Source organism: Sminthopsis crassicaudata, chromosome 3, assembly GCF_048593235.1.
Source record: "Sminthopsis crassicaudata isolate SCR6 chromosome 3, ASM4859323v1, whole genome shotgun sequence".
NCBI classification, from domain to species: domain Eukaryota; kingdom Metazoa; phylum Chordata; class Mammalia; order Dasyuromorphia; family Dasyuridae; genus Sminthopsis; species Sminthopsis crassicaudata.
In genome coordinates, this window is record NC_133619.1 from 274375827 (window position 1) to 274393977 (window position 18151).

Consider the following 18151-nt stretch of genomic DNA (forward strand, 5'->3'; position numbering starts at 1 on the left):
ATTCTAACTTCAGCAAATTCATTTTAAAAGATAAAATAACTTTAAATCTTTTTCACACTAATAGTTCTTTGAAGTAAAGCAAGTTAAGATTGCCCCCCCAAAAAAAACAAACAAACAAAAAAAAAAAAACCCAAACCAAAAAACCTTTCGGAGCTCTGCTAAAAGTTCTGAAAGAATTTTGTGCTAAATTATCAATAAATTGTTCAAAAAAGACTTCTTTGAAAAAAACGTTTTAAATGATTGTTCTAAATGGCTAAGTCTAATATGAGACATTCATTTCTAGAAAAGCACATAGCATAAGAGTGAATTGTTTTCTTCACATCCCCTAAAAATTTTAATTTCTGCCAACAGGAACTACCAATTAACACTGATGTGTCAACAGTATATATTATTAGCATAAAGTGGTTCTTGAGTAAGTGGATCAAGATATATTATTTCCTCTATACCAATTATCAATTTTTTAAAAAGGCTACCAAGCTTCCTGAATACTCTAACAGTTTTCTATTCTCATATTAGAGAAAGTTAACTAAATTCTGAAAGGAATCCATGCAAAGAGAAAACAAAAACAAAAACAAAAACTTTTTGCTAGAAGTTATCTAGACTTCCACACTGAAAATCTGGATGAAAAAAGGCATGGACAAAATCTTCCTTCTTCAGTTCTTAGTAGATGGTTGCCTTTTGAGCATATTGGGTGTGATGATGGGGGGGGGGGGGGGGGGAGGAATCAGTGAAAAAGGGTAAAGTGGGAAGAAAACAGGAAATAGATTGTTATTGCTTCAGTCTTTCCCCTGGCAAGAATGGATAGGTAGAACAGTAGAATATTTCTAATGAAACTTTAAAATTCCAAACAAGTGAAGGGTTGGCTAGGCTAGTGTCTCCCAAATTTGTGCCCAAATGCATCTGAACACAACAAAATGGAACCTAATAAAACTGGTGGGGAATGGCAGTTAAATACTGGCACAAAAAAAACCACATGAGGATGAGGAAAAATTTTAAAGGCAGTGAAAAGTTCTAATGCCTACAAATAGGCATTAATTAGAAAATTGGAATAAGGAATCTTTCTTTAGTAGATTGTTGTTCGTAAGGCCCTTTTAGTGGCAGAATTCAATGATTCTAAGAATATTAGCACTTACATGGTGCACTATTAACAAGAAAAATATAATACATATTGTTGTGGCTTTGAAAGGATTACTTTTTTTGGACTTAATTTGACTTAATATTTGACAAAATTTAAATATTTAAGTATTTAAAAGGGCATAGAAGTTTTACATTCATTCTTACCTTTTGGATAAATTGTTTGAGCCAACATGACAGTGAAAAATGGTTAAGTCTTAGAATTTGGAATATCTGGGGTCAAGACTTGCCTTTAATAGACTGTATCCTGCTTGGGTTCATATTTACTGGCCTTTAATATACTTACTAGATTAGCAAACATGGGCAGACCACAAAACCTTCTCATAAATCCAGGACTTTAAAACTTAAATTGGAGCTTGTGTTTGTGGGTAGTTTCCATACCATGGAGTTCTCTATGTTGATGAAATCATATGTTTGGATCCTTTTCCAAAATTCTTTTCATTCCCTATGATTCATTTTAGGCAAACTAAAACAACTTTTCCAATATACCTATTTCATTACAATGCAGGCTTTGTTGGGTTTATTTTACCCTACAATTTTATTTTAAGATATGTTTATAAAAGTTTAGAAACTTCTTAATTCCTTGACAAATCTGTTGCATCACAGCATGCAATCATGAACTTCCTTTTTTGTAAGACTGCATGTTTTAATAAATGTAAGAGGTGTGATAATGATTTCTGTATAAAAATTGTGCTTGGACAATAGCCATTAAAGTTTAGAAGTCAGCTTATAAAGGACTGAAAAGAATTTTTTTAGTTAAATTCTATTTTAAATTAAATTCATTCTTTTTTATATAATTTTGATTCCTTGAGTGTATTTACTTGGCAAACTGATACATCAATGCAGAATGATAATTATCAGTGAATTTATAAAAAGCAAAATATCTCAATTTTAATCTGTATAGCTCATGTTTTTAGCTAATGTTCCAATCTTTCTGCATCTAGACATCCATTTTCTTAGTGCTAATAATAATTTAAATATAGTATAACTAGTCATAGAGATCCTTGGTTTTAATTTCTTGGTAGCATAGGGTTAGAAGGGAAGAAACTGGGCAAATACAATCCAAAGGGTTTCCTCTTTGCATATCAGAAAGACAAATTAAAACAGAATCCAATTGATGTAAAGCAAATTTATGGGACCAATATAAGTGCTACAAATATAAAATTCTAAATTGAGGGAAGAAAATTATTTTTATAATCTTAATAATTTTTCACTATTTCTTTAATTTATAAATAATAAATTTAATACTTAAAGAATCTGTGATTTTGTTATTGTGGACACTCCCCTCACTGACATAGACCTCAAATCCCCTTTGAATTGGTAGGAAGTTCTGAGTTATTATAGCTGAAAAATTCATTGCCATGCAGACAACTTGGTAAGAAATCTCTGAATCAGGTTTGGCTGTTTTATATATACATACATATGTATATATGAAAATCAAATCTTCTAAAAGGGATACCATTCAAGAAACTAGAGTCACTTTTGATGCCATGATGAATCTTCATAGTAATTAAGTTTATAAAAGTCAAAGGGCTCTTAATTTATAGTCTATTGACCAGTATTAGGACCAAACATTTTACAATACAACTTAACTTTTATAATCAACTGAAAAAGTTGTAACAAAGGAAAAATATATAAAACAGTTTAATAATTCTAGTTGTTGTGCATACATAACTGCCCAAAAACACTGAGTTGGAAAAATCAATTATGATTGAGAAAGAAATCAGTGAAAGCCAAAAACAAAACCAAGAAACACAGTTAAGTTGAATTGCTATGATACTCTTATTTTAGTTTATACCAGCCTCTGTGAAAACCTGGTTTATCAAATATCTTAATAACAGCAGCAATGTAGCTTATCAAGTTGTACACTGAAACACTTAGGTCCAATGGAGATGAAGTCCTAGTTTAACTCAGCTTCATTAAACTGGAAATGCTGAACAAATGTTACTATGGTAGAGAAATATTTTTGCCATTCAGTACATTGCTTTTTAATCTTTCTAAATTGGAAGACTAGAGATTCCTCAACAAACATTTTAAATAGAATATATATTCATATGTATGTGTCTATATATGTATATACATGTACATTACGTGTATATACATATATACACACATAAATCTATATATCTCTCAAAAAAAATCAGTTGAAGGAAAATTAAATAACCTTTAGGCACTTTGAGGACTTATAATTTAAAATGTGCCATTTATATTAAAAAAAAATTTCAAAAATCACTACACTGCTCTGACAATAACATGCATGTTAAATTTTCCAGTTGTACACTAATGCTTATTTAAAAATCAAATGTAAAAAATACTGTGCACAGACCAAAGAGAGCAATTCTCTCTTAATTCAGTTTTCCTCATTACTGGTAATGACACAGACCTGTGTTCTTCAAAATGGAAGAACACAAAAAAAAAAGTTCACAAGCCCTCACCTGAAACAAAGAGGCTTGAAAATTCAACGCAATCTAAAGTCAGGATCTCCCATTAGGGAGAAAAATTCACAGCCTTAAAAATGTCACAGGTTTTCCATGTCTAAACAGCCACTACATTTAAAATTAAATTAAACATATTACACATTTTTCCTAAAGAGCAAGAAATACAAAAATCACCTATCAGATGGTGTGTTTAACAATAGTAACTGGTCCAAATAAAGCTGAAGTGTTTTTGCTCATTATCGAGCAAGTTCTTAACTTGAATTAAATCTATCAATTTGAATCTCAAACACTGTGTACAACTTTCAAGTTTGTTAAGTTCAGGCTTTAATACTATAATTTAAAAGTAAAAATATAATCTGTTGTTAAAATTTCCTAATACTAAAGAAAACCTAGAAGCATAGACTGATTATATAGATTACTGGAAGATAAACCCTTCCTCCATTTTTTTTTCTGAACACCCTCCCTTTTAATCAAAAAAGAATGCAATTATATTTCTGCTTTGTTCAGTTCAAACTATAGTCTGACAGTTTTTCCTATTAATTGAACTGTAAAAAACACCACCAAGCTTGTGCTCATTAAATATATATGTATATATAAAAACATACAAAAAGTACAAGATTGATCACATTAGGAAACTTTTACAGTGTCAAAGTCCTAATTGTTTCTTTTATCCTTAGTAAAAGGCCAATTTTTTTCTGTGCACAAAATCTTACTGTGACTGAAATTCCTGAATTCAGTGTCATGCTTTGGCATGCCATGCACAGAATTCAATTTTAATGTGCAGTCCTCCAAAAACAAAACAACAACAACAACAACAACAACAACAAAAAATACCAAAAAAAACCCAACCCAAAACACACACCACAGGACAAAAAGTTCTTCTTAAATCAAATTCTATTTGTGAATTCAGCAAAATAATTTCTATAAAATAAAACAGCAAAATATTTAAATAGTATAGGGTGGGCTGTATCTGTTTTGCAGGGGTATTTGGTTCTTAGACAAGTTCCAAAAAAAAAAAAAAAAAAAAAAAAAAAAAATTTACACACATTCAAGTTACCAATTCTCTGTTAAATACAGTATTTACTGATGAGTTTCTTGGAATCTTTAAACAAATAGTTTATTCTGGAATCGCGATACCTCAGAATTGTATTTGACTAACCAGTAGTTTCTTTTATAATCAAACCCCGCTTCTAACGTTTAAGATTTCTTTTATAATGGAAAAAGAGCTAAGACAATTCTTGTTTTCAAGTAGAATTGTGAATGAGCAGAAAACCAGCAAGTTAACTTGGTGTAGTGGTACTCCCAAGTACTGTGTGATTTTGACTTCCACTTCACTGGAATCCAGCAAAAGGAAAGTGTTAGAAGATTTATCTATTAAGCTCTACCAAAGAAACAAAACAAGCACACCAAATACAGTCTATTATGCTCCAGGCATCCTGGCATAGCAAATTTTTGCATATTTGTTTTAAATCTCTTAAATTCCTATTACTGAAACCTAAGTGTTCTTTATCCCACCCAGAGATAAACTGTTAAACATTAGATGTGAGGAACTTATGTGCAACTGAAAACCACCTGTTTGTCACATTTCTCCCCCCCATTTTAATATTTTTATATTCTAGGTGTAAGAAGAAAAGTTCTGAGCAATCCAGCTGTCTCTTTGGGACAACTGCTGTCATTATGGTATTTTTTTCCTCATTGGCTACACTAACTTGGTGTGAAGCCATGCTAAATGTTACAGCATAAATATAGCTTCAAAGTGATTAACCTAATACCAGAATGAAAAAGGCAATGAAAAAGAGATCTAGAAACAATGTTACATCACCAATTTTCCACATCAACCAAATAATTAAAAGGTTACCAGCCATTACGTTGCTCATAGTAAAATCGACTCCAGTGGCAAAGAATTAACATGAAACTATTGGTGTGGCTGACATGTATGGGCTCTTTTTTTGTTTTTGTTTTTTTTCTGTAAAGGAGTTGATCCAACTGCCATGAGGCAGGCAACATCGGTTGCAGAGTGCAGCGGATAGATCAAGAAAATTTTTTTTTCTGTTTTCGTAGATCTGTGAGTTTCAAGACAAAAAAAATGTTTCTTGCTTAAGAATTAACAGTCAAACATTAATATACTATATACACCTTTGCCATTTACACATTAGCATCAGGCCATTTATTACAAAACACTATACACTTTCCACTGCAGGCGGGTTATATATTGACAGCAATTTTCTGCAGATAAGACAGTGAATAGACTCTCCACTCCATGTTGATTAGGAATAGTTTTTTTTTTTTTTTTTTTTTTTCCTCCTAGTTTTAAATATTAGCCAGACACAGAAAAAGGTTGGACTGTAAGGCCTGGGTGCACAGTCTTGATGGAACCAGTTATTTATGTGCATTTCACTAATCTTTTGTTTGAGGTGGGGAAACTTCTTCATTGCCTTCATAATTTTCTTGTGCTCGTTGGCCAGTTCTCTGAGGGTTGTTCATGTGATGTGCTGCTGGGCCTGTATATGGCTGTCCATGCACATGGTTATTCTAGAGAAAAAGAGATATGCATATTGAACTTTATACACATTAAAACAAATTTCAAAACATTTACAACTGTAAACAACATTTTATGACATCTCAATGAGAACATTTTTCATCTAAGCTCTACAACTCACCTTTTAGGTACACTTATGCTAAAAGTAAAAAAGAATGAAACCACAAAGTCATAGTGAATCCAAATACTCAAGTCTACTACGCTAGTCCAAAGTTGGAATAAATACTATAAAAAGAAATAATGATCATTTTAGCATCATTAAACTATTAGGAAAATAAGAATTGTGTGTATTAAGCAGGGAAATGACTCTTGCTATGAGGGAAAAAACGTATATGCATAATAGATTGATCTGTGAGTCTGTGATAAAATGTGGCTTTATTATCACAGGAAAGGCCAAAGCATTTGAGGCTCTGACATTACTCATCAAGTGCTCTGCTTAGAGCATCAGGAAAGATGCTAGATGAAGGAAAACAGGGTTGGGTGGGAGAAGAAATTAAGTTAACAGATATAGGATATGATTCCAAATTAGGGAAAAGAAAAATCCTGATTTCTTTGAAATCCACTAAATTTAGGAAGAGTCAAATTAAAATCCTCGTAAAATTAATTAGATTTAAGAGGTTTAATTCACAATATATTTTTAAGTCTCATAGGTATAAAATCATAAAAGATCTGCTTACAAGAGAGATCACAGACCCTAACTTTAAAAATGAGGATGATTTTGTTGTATTTAATTAAAGCAAGCATAATGAGTAATTTGTTGTACTTATACTATTTAAGTTTTAAATTAATCACTCAGAAAATAGCAATTATAACAAGCAATGGTTAAGATTATCAGATAATAAAAGTAATCTCTAATTGCTTGCCCATTAATCAGTATAATTTGAAAATAGTTGATTCACTCATCCAAAAAAGAGGTATTTTAATTGTCTTTTAAAAGGTAAACAGACTATATAATAAATAAGGAGAAGTAGGATGATTGTGGAGCCTGGAGTTTTGGAAGTTTTTTGGTGGTTGTTGCTGGTTGTTTTTTTTTTTTTGAAGGGGAGGAGCATAACCAAAAATCAAGCTTATTTACAAATTCTATTCAAGTAGTGATAAGGAAGACACTATAATATGGTATAAAGCATATTACAGGGGGAGTAATTACCTGAATTCAAGGCTTGCTTGCTTGCTTTACTATGAGAATATGTGATTAGAAATAGCCATTTAAGTTTCAACTTTCTAATTTGTAAAATGAAGGGATTGAACCGGGTGAACTCCCAGGATGCCTTTTAGACCTAAAAGTCTCTGTGATTCTAGATCCAGGAAACTGATTTGTATTAGCTTTAGGCAAAGTCAGTAATAGTTAATGAGTATAGGGAGAGGATGAAATCTATTGGTTATTTCCCTTGAGACTAGGAGTCAAAGTGAAAAGAAGCAATATATAAACAACATACACTTCTATTCACAGCCACTAGGCACAAGACTAACTGGCCAACCTGGAAAGTACTGCTGGCTGCGAGCTGAAATACATCCCTGTCTTTCCCATTCTTCCTCTGTTTCCAAAAGTCACACAAGAAAACCACTCTCATTACTTTATAGTCACACCTTGTATCAACAGAATTAGAACAGATTTAGTCATTCTGGAAATGAACACTTCATAGCTTTTGAGAAAACAAGCAAAAGCAAATTCTTATTTACCTGCTGATACTGAGATCCAGGTGAATGGGGATATAATGGGGCATCTTCTGGTGGAGATGATTCATGTTCGTCTGGGGCATCTTGGTCATCTGGTTCCTAGGTGCACACACATTTAAAAAAAAAGTAGAACTTGATTTTCTAGGCAAATTCAAATTTTTTTGACTACAGTTCTGTTATAGAATGCTTTGAAAACAGAAATGTGTTCCAACACAATTAATATAGTAGGTAACATTTTGAGCTTAATGTAATTAATCCTTGTCTCCTATTTCCACAAGCATCTTTGTCAAGATGAAGTATCATATTTATTGTATATCTTCTGGGGAGTAAGAAGTTGTGAGTGGAAGAGAAGGGGTGGTGTCCTATATCCCTACTCTTTTCTGATATGGCCTCCTGGTAGTACTGAGTTTGCTGCTTGTCTGTCTACTCAATTTGCTCAAAGCAAGTCCAATAGCAGCCCAAGGTCAAACATGAGACCAATTTGTTGTAGTATTTTTATCTATCTTAATCATTTAAAATGTATAAAACTGTGGCTGATGGTTATACTAGGTTACCATCTTTTTTTTTTTTTAATTCATCATTGCTAATATTTTTGAGTTCTGTATCCCTAGCCCCATTTCCTCCATAAGGTCTGTTGTTTTTTTTTCTTTAAATTATTATTATTACTTTTTTTTTTTTTTTTAAACCCTGAGAGACACTGCAAAGCAGAGTGTTTTTTTGGGAACATATATGCTAAGTTACAGTTGAACTGCCTGAATTTAAAGTCTAAAATAGATAATGATTTTTATTTACTAATTTTTGTTTGTTTTCTAGGAATTCTAGTAGTTTTTGTATAAGAAAGGCACATATGAAGCACATTTAAGAACTCAATTTCCCACAAATTTGTTTCATAGTATGACAAAAAATTCTTGATTCTCCCTTCCAATTCTCCCACCCCTCCTTCTATTTGTTGAAAAATGCAATTTTAACCTTTTTTACCTCCTCTGGACAGAGTTCACAAGCTTTTGCAAGGGTCATCCGAGCACTATGTGATCTCTCCAAAAAGTAACCATTTGATGTTTCATTGCTCTGGACTGGAGGAGACCAGTTGTTGTATGTATACTGAGGATTGCCAGTATATGGTCGCCGTTCAAGTTCATCTCCAAGCCACTCCACTGCCCAGGTCCACTTTCTTTTCAGATCTCCATTACTCTTCAAAATAAATCAGACACATATTGTGAAAAACAATTCTTTGAAATGAAAATTAGCATCTTTTAAATGATATATTACATATTTAAGAGATTATAGGATCCTTTTTTTAATGACTACCTAAACAGTAGCACCATAGAGTTTTAGGAATTTAGTCGATTCAGAATTTAAGCTTCATTATAAATGAAAAAAGGTTTGGTTATAAACAAATTAACTGTTAAGTACTAGAAAGCAAACTTTATAAGGACAAGTAACATTTTTATCAAAACTTTCTCTCTTCCCCAAGTATTTAGTACAGTTTTGTACTTAAATACTTATGTAGAAAATTTTAGTTAGACTTCATTTTTGACTACTTAAAATCTACTAAAAATAAATATAGTGATTTTTCTACTTCTTATTTTCATCTGAATCATTTTTTCAACAATGCCAAGGTTGCCTCCATATTTTTTCTGTGATATGTTTTCCTTATTTTTATCTCTGATAAAGAGAATGGCTTAAACCATGACTTCCTAAAATTTCCAAATGCAGATGTTCTTGGAAAAACCAACTTTATTGCTTTAAAGTGTATAAAAGAAAAAAAAAATGTTTGGGCTATTTCAAATGCTTGATTAACTGATTAACATGAGACATTCTGTGTGTGTATGTGTGTGTGTGTATGTATTATTTTGTCCCGACTAACCTGCAAAAAGGGTATTTATACCAAACAAATGAAATAAAGCAAGAATGGATTCATTCCCCTAGTAACTTTTCTTCAAATGATACATATCATGCTTAAATTTTACCAATCAATTTGTATATATAAGAAAAATAGGAACAGATCTCAAATGAATTGTGTTTCAGTCAAGGTCATCTTTCTTTACAACCTTAATATCATTTTGAAAGTCAGTGGTGAACAACAGAAGCGTCAAATTCAACCTAATCACATAAAGGACTGATTTCTTAGCATTTTTCCAGTTGTAACTGAGTTGATTAAACAAAACAAAACAAAAAACACCAAACAATATATTGAGAAGCTAGGAGCCACGAATACTGAGAACAATAGAAAGTTCTCACCTGTAAGATTTGGTAGGCTACAGGACAATTACTAAAGAGAGCTACCATACATTTTATACACTGATAAGCTCTTTTCTGATAATGATTTTTAGAGCGCTGAATTGTATCAAACAGCCCATCCCGATCATCTGGTATTCCTTTAAGTGCATTATGAATTCTGAAAAGAAAAAAACAAGAATATAAGTCTCAAACTCATAAAACAAATAAACACATCAATCAAATGCATGAAAAAATTTAAAGGGGTATCCAAATTACTTTGCTGGTGAAGTGGAGCAATGGTTTGTTTACAAAGAGCAGGATAAAGCATCACTCAGAAAAGGAGATGGATGGATTGGTCATATAAGTTTAAAAGACCAAAAAAAGAGAGAGATAGACCAAGAGATACACTTACCCCTGGCATAAGTTACTCATTTGATATGTTTTGTTTTTATATTTACCTTCATTTTGGATTGTATCCCTTCCTCCTTGACTACCCTCTTATGTAAATAAACAAAATAAGCTTCCTTGAAGTTCCTTATACATTATACTCCATCTCCTACTCGGAGCACTTTATCATCTCTCACACCTAGTCCTATTTGTAAATATTTGTCTTTATGTTGTCTAGAGTTTCTAGAGAGCAGGGACACTTCCTTTAAAATTTAATTCTTCTTTAATCTCCAGTGCTTGAACAGTGTCTGAAAACAATAGCTGCTTAATAAATGTTGACTAACTTAGGAAAAAACAGCAAATTTTTTTTAGCAAAATAAACCAACTACTGAAGCTGACTGTACATATAATTTTCCCTCTCCCTCCTAACTTGGCAAAGAAGGGAAGGGATATGCATTCTCATCTTTTCTTTTTCATTAAGCTTAGACATTTATAATTCTACAGCCTCCAATTTACCTTTTTTTTTTTTAAGCTCTTTCCATTCACATTGCTTTTGCCACTGATACATCTAAAGAATTTTAAAAAGACCTAAAGAAGTTGTCCAGCACTTGATGTAAAAAATTCAAGAAGAATTTATGCGATGACATGGAAAAGCTCCAACATAAATAAAATAGGATGACATGACCATGGACATGCAATCTGCACTGCTGCAGAAAGTACTGACGATGTCAGACCCAAACGAGCATACAAAGATATTAAATTAATAAATTAAAACTAGTTTAATCATGTCTCCACTAAATCCTAACTATACTGCTTTTCCATTTTCTTGATTTTGACCTACACATCTCAATTTATTCTGCCCTATTTCCATTTTCTTGACTTTGACCTGAACATCTCAATTTATCCTGCCCTATATTATCCTATATGTAGCACAAATAACATTTTCACCAAACCATTCCCTGGTATTTAAGAACTTGTTGCCCCACTGTGCAAAATGTAATCTGTATTAAAACATCTTGCCTTTTTCATATGGCTAATATTCTTACTTCAACTTAATTCCTTCATTTCAAAAACAAATCTGTTTTTTTTTCCCCTGACATGGCATAAATTTGTTCATAACATCTCTACACTACATTGACACTGTACTTGTTAAGCATGTGTTCACATGCACTTATGGTACAAATGTATGTATATCACCTGAATTGGACTATAGGCATTATTTCTTTAGTAGTATCCAAAAACAGCAGTGTTAAGATTTTATGTTCAGGTGTTCAAAAGCAGGTTGCCAAATAAATCCATGTCAATAAACCAGATAGATTCTACTTAGTTTTAAAATTAGAAGATAATTAGGTTTATATATACTGATCAATCAGCAGAATGAACAAAAGTGCAAAAGAATGCACTTCTACAATTTAAACCAAAACCATGGCCTATCTGCTAATGATTAACTTTTCAGTTCTTAAGCGTTTTAACAAAGGAGTATATTTTGTTTAGAATTCTTAATTTCTTTTACAGCAACAATAAAATTTATTTATGCTATCATCACATTCTAATAATATGACCTTTTTGAAATTATAAGGCTAATAAACATAAATGTCTTGAATTCAGGCAAGCATATATTTATCATTGTCACTGAAGATATACCATACATTTTCTTATTTTAGTCATTAGAAATAATTTGTCAAAGAAAATAAAAATAATCTAGGAGTATACTTACATACTTAACAATCTTATTACAAATGCATACATGGCTAAGAGCTATAATATGGTAAGAAAAATATTCCAAGTATCAGTAGCTTGTAAGAATATAAAAGCATTCAGTAAATTGCTTATGATGGGTGCTTTGTTGATATTCTTTGTGATATTTACTTTAAAAATTTTAATACAATTTTGCCTCTGATTATGTACACAATCACCAGCCACTTATTAGCATGATAATTTTAAAAATGGCTAATACTTTATATCAATGGATGACTTTCAAAACATTGCAGTTAATTCTATTATCTTTCAACATTTAATTTTCTAAAAATCTTATTTTGATTGATCCTGTTATATTTGTTTCAATTATATCTCTCCTTTTATTTTACCCAACAAAGCCCATTCCTCTAAACAAAGATTTTTTTTTTAAAAAAAGAAAGAAAAGTAGTGTAGCCAAAGTAACCAACACTTGGTCTAACTTTGACAGCATATGCAGTGTTTCACATGCATAGACTCCTATCCTTACAATGAAGAAGGCATTTTCTAACTTTTTACTAGAGCCAAGCCTGTTCATTATAAATATGTAGTGTTCAGTTGTCTTATTTTTCTGCATTTAATTTTCAGAAGGACTAATCAAATTTGATAAAAAGGTGAAATTTTCTTTAAAAATTTCAGATTTTTCTGTTGGATTATTAAGAGGCTAATCCTATTTACTCAAAACTATCTTCTAAAATAAATTAAATATTATACAGTATAATAAAATATTATAATACATATATTACAAATGGATTCACATTTTGCAACATAGTAGATTCCTATGAAAAGTAAGAAAATGGAATATGGAAGAATTGGGAAAATTCTTCAGTGAGCTACATAACTGATTGTAGGATTCTTTAAATACCTTTCAGAATCCTAAATTTTACTGCAAATGCCAATTTCAGATTGATACCTGTTCATTATTAACTCAAAACTTTTAAGTCAATGAAGAATTTAGGAATTTATGATCATGAGAAATACTTTGTGTATTCCACTATAACAAGTTATAGAACCAAACAACTAGTTATTCATATACCAAAGTGATATTTTTTAAGATAATTTATTAGGTGGGTAATGAAAAAATTAAATTCAAGACTGATATAATGTAACACTGACAAAATTTCATGGTATCCTTAATGTATCTTGATGCCTTTTCTGATTCTTCACTATCCCTGTTCCCTATCTTATCATTAAACATTTTTAACATTTGAGAAAAAATTTTAAGACAAAAATTGGAAATTTGTTCACTAACAGAAAATGATTTGGGTCATGCCTTTCTTGAAAACTTGAGTTTTATTACTATCAATGGCAGAGAGAAAGATAAGAACAAACCTGTGTGTCTGCCAGGAATCCTCAATTAATAAGATTTGTAAAAGGAGATCCAAATAAGGTCGGAGTTCATAGGTATATGAATAGGCAACCTTAAAACAAAATAAGATGATGTGATTTTTTTCAGCTTAACAAACAGTATAATCAATTAGATGATACATATGTATGTATGTGTGTGTATGTATGTATGTATGTATGTATGTATGTATGTATGTATGTATGTATATATAAAAGTTTTATTTTCTTTAACCTGCCAAAGTAGTTCATCTGAGGACTGTAGAAGAGAACTGAGGATTCTCCCAACAGCAAAAACGAAGCAATTTGATGGTTTTCTTCTGAGTTACTGCAGTCTTCAATAATTTTCTTCACATAACTTGTTCTCACAAACAAAATATCTGCCACATTCTGCTGAAGTGCCATTATAGGTGAGATAAATTAGGATCACCATAGGGGTTGGAAAGAGGGGGATTACCTAGAATAGAGTTGTTAACTGATGAAAAACTGACCATTTTCTCCAAGGTAACAGAACAACAAAGCTATCAACAAACTTAAACCATTTACTTCAGGAAAAAAAAAAAAAAAAAAAAAAAAAGCAGAACTTAAATCACTATCCCAGTGCCTATCCCTAATGTAGGAAAGGCAATATTTATTAAAATTCTTGAGTTGATACAGCGCCTTTCTGAGAATATGCATAATTATTTTTGGCTGTACCTTGGAAACTAGAACACAGTTAAGGTGGGGCACAAGTTAAAAGATTTGCTTAGTGAGACTGCCAGGATTATGGAAAAGTAACATCATTCATTATTCAGATCAACCAAAACCAATATTTATAAAATGTACATAAATTTATTTTATAATAATAAGTGCCAACCTGAAGCATTGGTGATAAGTAAATAAAATTATTTCAGTTCAATTCCAAAACCAACAACCTGGTAATCAAACTGTCAACTTCAGAAAAATAAAGAGCTCTTTTGAATCCTTTTAAAAGTTTCAAATCTAAGAAAAAGCAAAGCAAAACAAAACAACCTACAAATATACCAAAGTATTCTTTCTGATCCTACTTTTTGAACATAATCTACTACAATTGTAGAGAGCCTCCAAGACATTTTTATTGTGATATATCCATCGACTACCTTTGTGTGACAGTAATTCATGAAATTGTCTATTGAGGTACCAAATAGTTTCAATCTGAATTTGTGATGGGAATAGTCACAAAAAAAAAAAAAAAGTCACAAGTCTTTTGAAGCATTTACTTACTGAATGGTTACTAAGGAAACTAGCACTACTATAGTAATTAAAGTATTTAAAATGATGTTTAAGAATGTTGCAATTTACCATTGATTGAAGACTGCATCCGGGATGATACATTGCAACAACGGATCAGCTGTGACACTACAGTATATAATTTGCCTAGCTCAGCATACTGATATTTGATGGGCGGACCTGGTCCTTCATCCAGAGCGACAAGCATAAATGTGGCAGGCACATTCAGTTTCAAAAGCTGTGTTTTTTCTGCCATACCTATAGAGTAAGAAGAAAACACATAAAAGATGAACTGAGAATCAGGAGGGATAAACTTGAGTTATAAAAAAAATAGTTACTTAAAAGGACCTGGCTGTAATTTTTACGATCTAGGTCCATTTCTTTGTTGTTGTTTAGTCGTTTCAATCATGTCCATCTCTTCACAACCTCATCTGGGGTTTTTGTGACAAAGCTATTTGAGTGGTTTGCCATTGACTTGAGGCAAACAGGATTAAGTAGTTTTCCCAGGATCACATAGCTAGTAAGTGTCTGAGGCCAGATTTGAACTCAGGAAGATGAGCCTTCCTGACTTCATACCTGGTACTTCATTTACTGCAACAACTAGTGCCCAGGTCCATTCCTTAGCCTCTTCAAACATACTAAGTTATTCCTCTAAAGATGATATCACCTTGGTGGATACTCAATAGAAATCCTGTGAGGTAAATAAGTCAAAATATTTTATATAATATATGGGGACAAAGGCTATGTAGTGACAGATTCAATGTCATACAACTCTTAAATAGCCTTAAATGTAGGCTTTTTGCATTATGTCTGTCTGAACTAACCTGCCTCCAAAAATATAACATTTACCTTGGTGTAGAAATAGCAATAGCTCTTACCTCTACAGCCATATAAGACTCATATTTTGTTCCTAAAAGGATGATTAGCTATTCCTGATATTTGATTGGTGCTAGGAACTAAAGCTTAAGTTATTGACTGGCCTTCCTGATCACCTAAGAATATAAGTGAGAATCACCATACCTTTTTGACTAGACTTGCCTCTGTGATAAATAGGGAAGGAATATCTATCTGAAACCAATGCTTTATTCTTGACAAATTTTCAAATATTCTTTTCTTAACTATTAGATGGTTTGAGTGTCACTTTTCATTTGGGTTCTAAGCCTAACTACCAGGTCTGAGTGAGGCATGGTTTGAAATAACAATATGGTTCACACTGTGGGTGAAAGAAGAGAAATGCGGGTGGACAGCCAGATACAGGTGTATCTTGTAGGGAGACTCCTTGCTATATAAACAAGAGGCTGATAGAAGAAGGGAACCCCAATGATTTGAAGCAATATGCTCTAAAATTGTGAAAAGAGTTTGATGTGGAGGATAAAGTGCCAAAGTGGATTTTCTGGTTATTGTTAATAGTCCTAGAGAAACCAGTTAAGTAAATAGAAGCAAATCAGACCGGAGAATTAAGCAACTAGACATGGAGCTTTTGGGTTAGAATTAAGGGCTGTGCTATGAAAGCACAAAAGTGGCTGATGGACTTGGTAACAGCACAAAATGAAAGGAATAATCCTGACAAAGTCAACAAATATGGTCTCCAACCCAAAGATATTGTTGGAAAGTATATTAAATTCTGTTGAAACTGGGAAAGTAAGGAAAGAAAATGGAAGTAGAAAGGAGGATGAGAATGAGGAACTGTTAACTGGAGGAGATACAAAGCCTCAGGCTTATCTTTCTAAATAAACACTCTATGATTCCCTTCACAAAGGGATAAGAAGGTAGGTAGGCTCTTACCACTGGGAAATGAGGAGGATTAAAATAAGTTTAAGTGACTGTATTAATCACTGGAACAATAGGTGTTTTGGGTATAGTATTATGGAGTCATTAAGATAGCCACTTTGAAGCAGCTTCAATGGCTGGGAGAGCTTAGAGAAAACTTACTTTTTCAAAACCACTTAAATCTTTCAGAGGTCTCACTAAGGACTGCTCTCTGACCTTTTTCAGGCAGCTTAGATGGGATTCTGTTGTACTGGACTGTGAGAGGTAAAATTCCTAAATAGATGGGTTTTATAGTCTGTTCTTTTTTAAATTATAACCCTAAACCCCACATGACCTATGACCAACCTATTTGGGATAATTACATCTTTTTTTTCTGAGAAGAATTTCAATCAAATGATGCCAGGGGAGAGGAGTAGGAGCACCTTATCGTAGTACTTAACTGATATAAGCAGTTCAACTAGTAATTTGTGTTGGAGATTGGGACAACTGTGGTTACCTGGATAAATACAGCTGTCACTAAATAGGAAAAGGCCCTCACACCTGGCTCGGTAATTGATTATATTTTCTCTTAATTTGGATGGGGCTCCTGACACATGGGGTCAATAAGGAGAGTTTCCTACCAAGGTGACAAAGTTACACACAGGGCCTTTCTGCCTTACACCAAGCCCTATCTAATAAAGCTCTTAGGCCAGTGCTGAGACAAAAAGGTTCATTCTAACTGTAAGAAAATGGGGGGAGTAAAGATCATATACCCAAGTCATAGAAGATTAGAAAGGAGATAGGAGTGACACAAAGGGCCAAGTGGATATTGGCAATCAGGCCGTTATCATAAGAACTACTCCCCCACAACCACCTCATTATTTAATGTTTATTTCAGGGAGGCAGAATGTTAAAGAATAAGAATCTTTAATGAGGCAGAACACCCTTTGTATGGGTCACAATTGTTGGTAGTGAATCAGAGCACCATAATGTGGAATTAGAAATGATAAGCTCTAAGTACCTGTAGCAGTCTTTTCTGGCAACCTTTATATGTAATTATGGTTAGGGCTAAATGGAATTGCTCAAGCCATATGTAGTTAGTTACAAATACCATTAGGGCCCTGGGAATATTGAAATCTATTTCCTCCTTAGGGGAGAAAATGGATGAGGTCAGAGTTCTTTACTATGCTTATTACACCCTGTGGTGTATCTGAGAAAGGCAGATGGCAACTGGTAACTCATAGCAACTACAGGGAGCTGAAACAAGTTGTCACAACCATTGCTATAACTCTTCCTGACCTTGTAATGTAGTAGAACAGGTAAGCCTAAGTCCTAAAGTAAGTGATATGAAGGTTATTACCTTGCTGATAATTTTCTTCTTTCCTCTATTTTTGTGGCTGTGACTTATCAGGAGCAGTTCACTTTCACCCAGGAGGAAGTATAGTCTACTTTCACTATCCCTGCTCAGGGATACCTGAACTCTTAGCTATACTGTCATAAGCACTGAAGTATTCCAATACACTACATGAAGCATGTAGTATATGGATGATATAACTTACTGGGTCAGACAAGACCATGGTGCTCAAATTGTAGATGGAACAATGGCCTATGAAGCACAAGGGATGTGAAACCATCCCACAGAACATTAAGGGCCACTCAAATGTGGAGGATATAATAGATA

The 18151-nt window shown here is 32.7% G+C and overlaps 1 protein-coding gene across 1 annotated transcript in view; it reads right to left on the minus strand.

The window, feature by feature from the left end:
* Positions 1-2762: 2762 nt before the first annotated feature.
* Positions 2763-18151, minus strand: part of USP9X (ubiquitin specific peptidase 9 X-linked) — a 249944-nt gene continuing 234555 nt past the window's right edge. Inside the window, 10 exon segments of the mRNA XM_074300818.1 lie at positions 2763-6104; positions 7792-7887; positions 8767-8979; positions 10030-10186; positions 13462-13550; positions 13709-13726; positions 13728-13787; positions 13789-13886; positions 13889-13930; positions 14794-14979. Coding sequence (XP_074156919.1) covers positions 5970-6104; positions 7792-7887; positions 8767-8979; positions 10030-10186; positions 13462-13550; positions 13709-13726; positions 13728-13787; positions 13789-13886; positions 13889-13930; positions 14794-14979 — 1094 coding nt within the window. The 3' untranslated portion in view covers positions 2763-5969.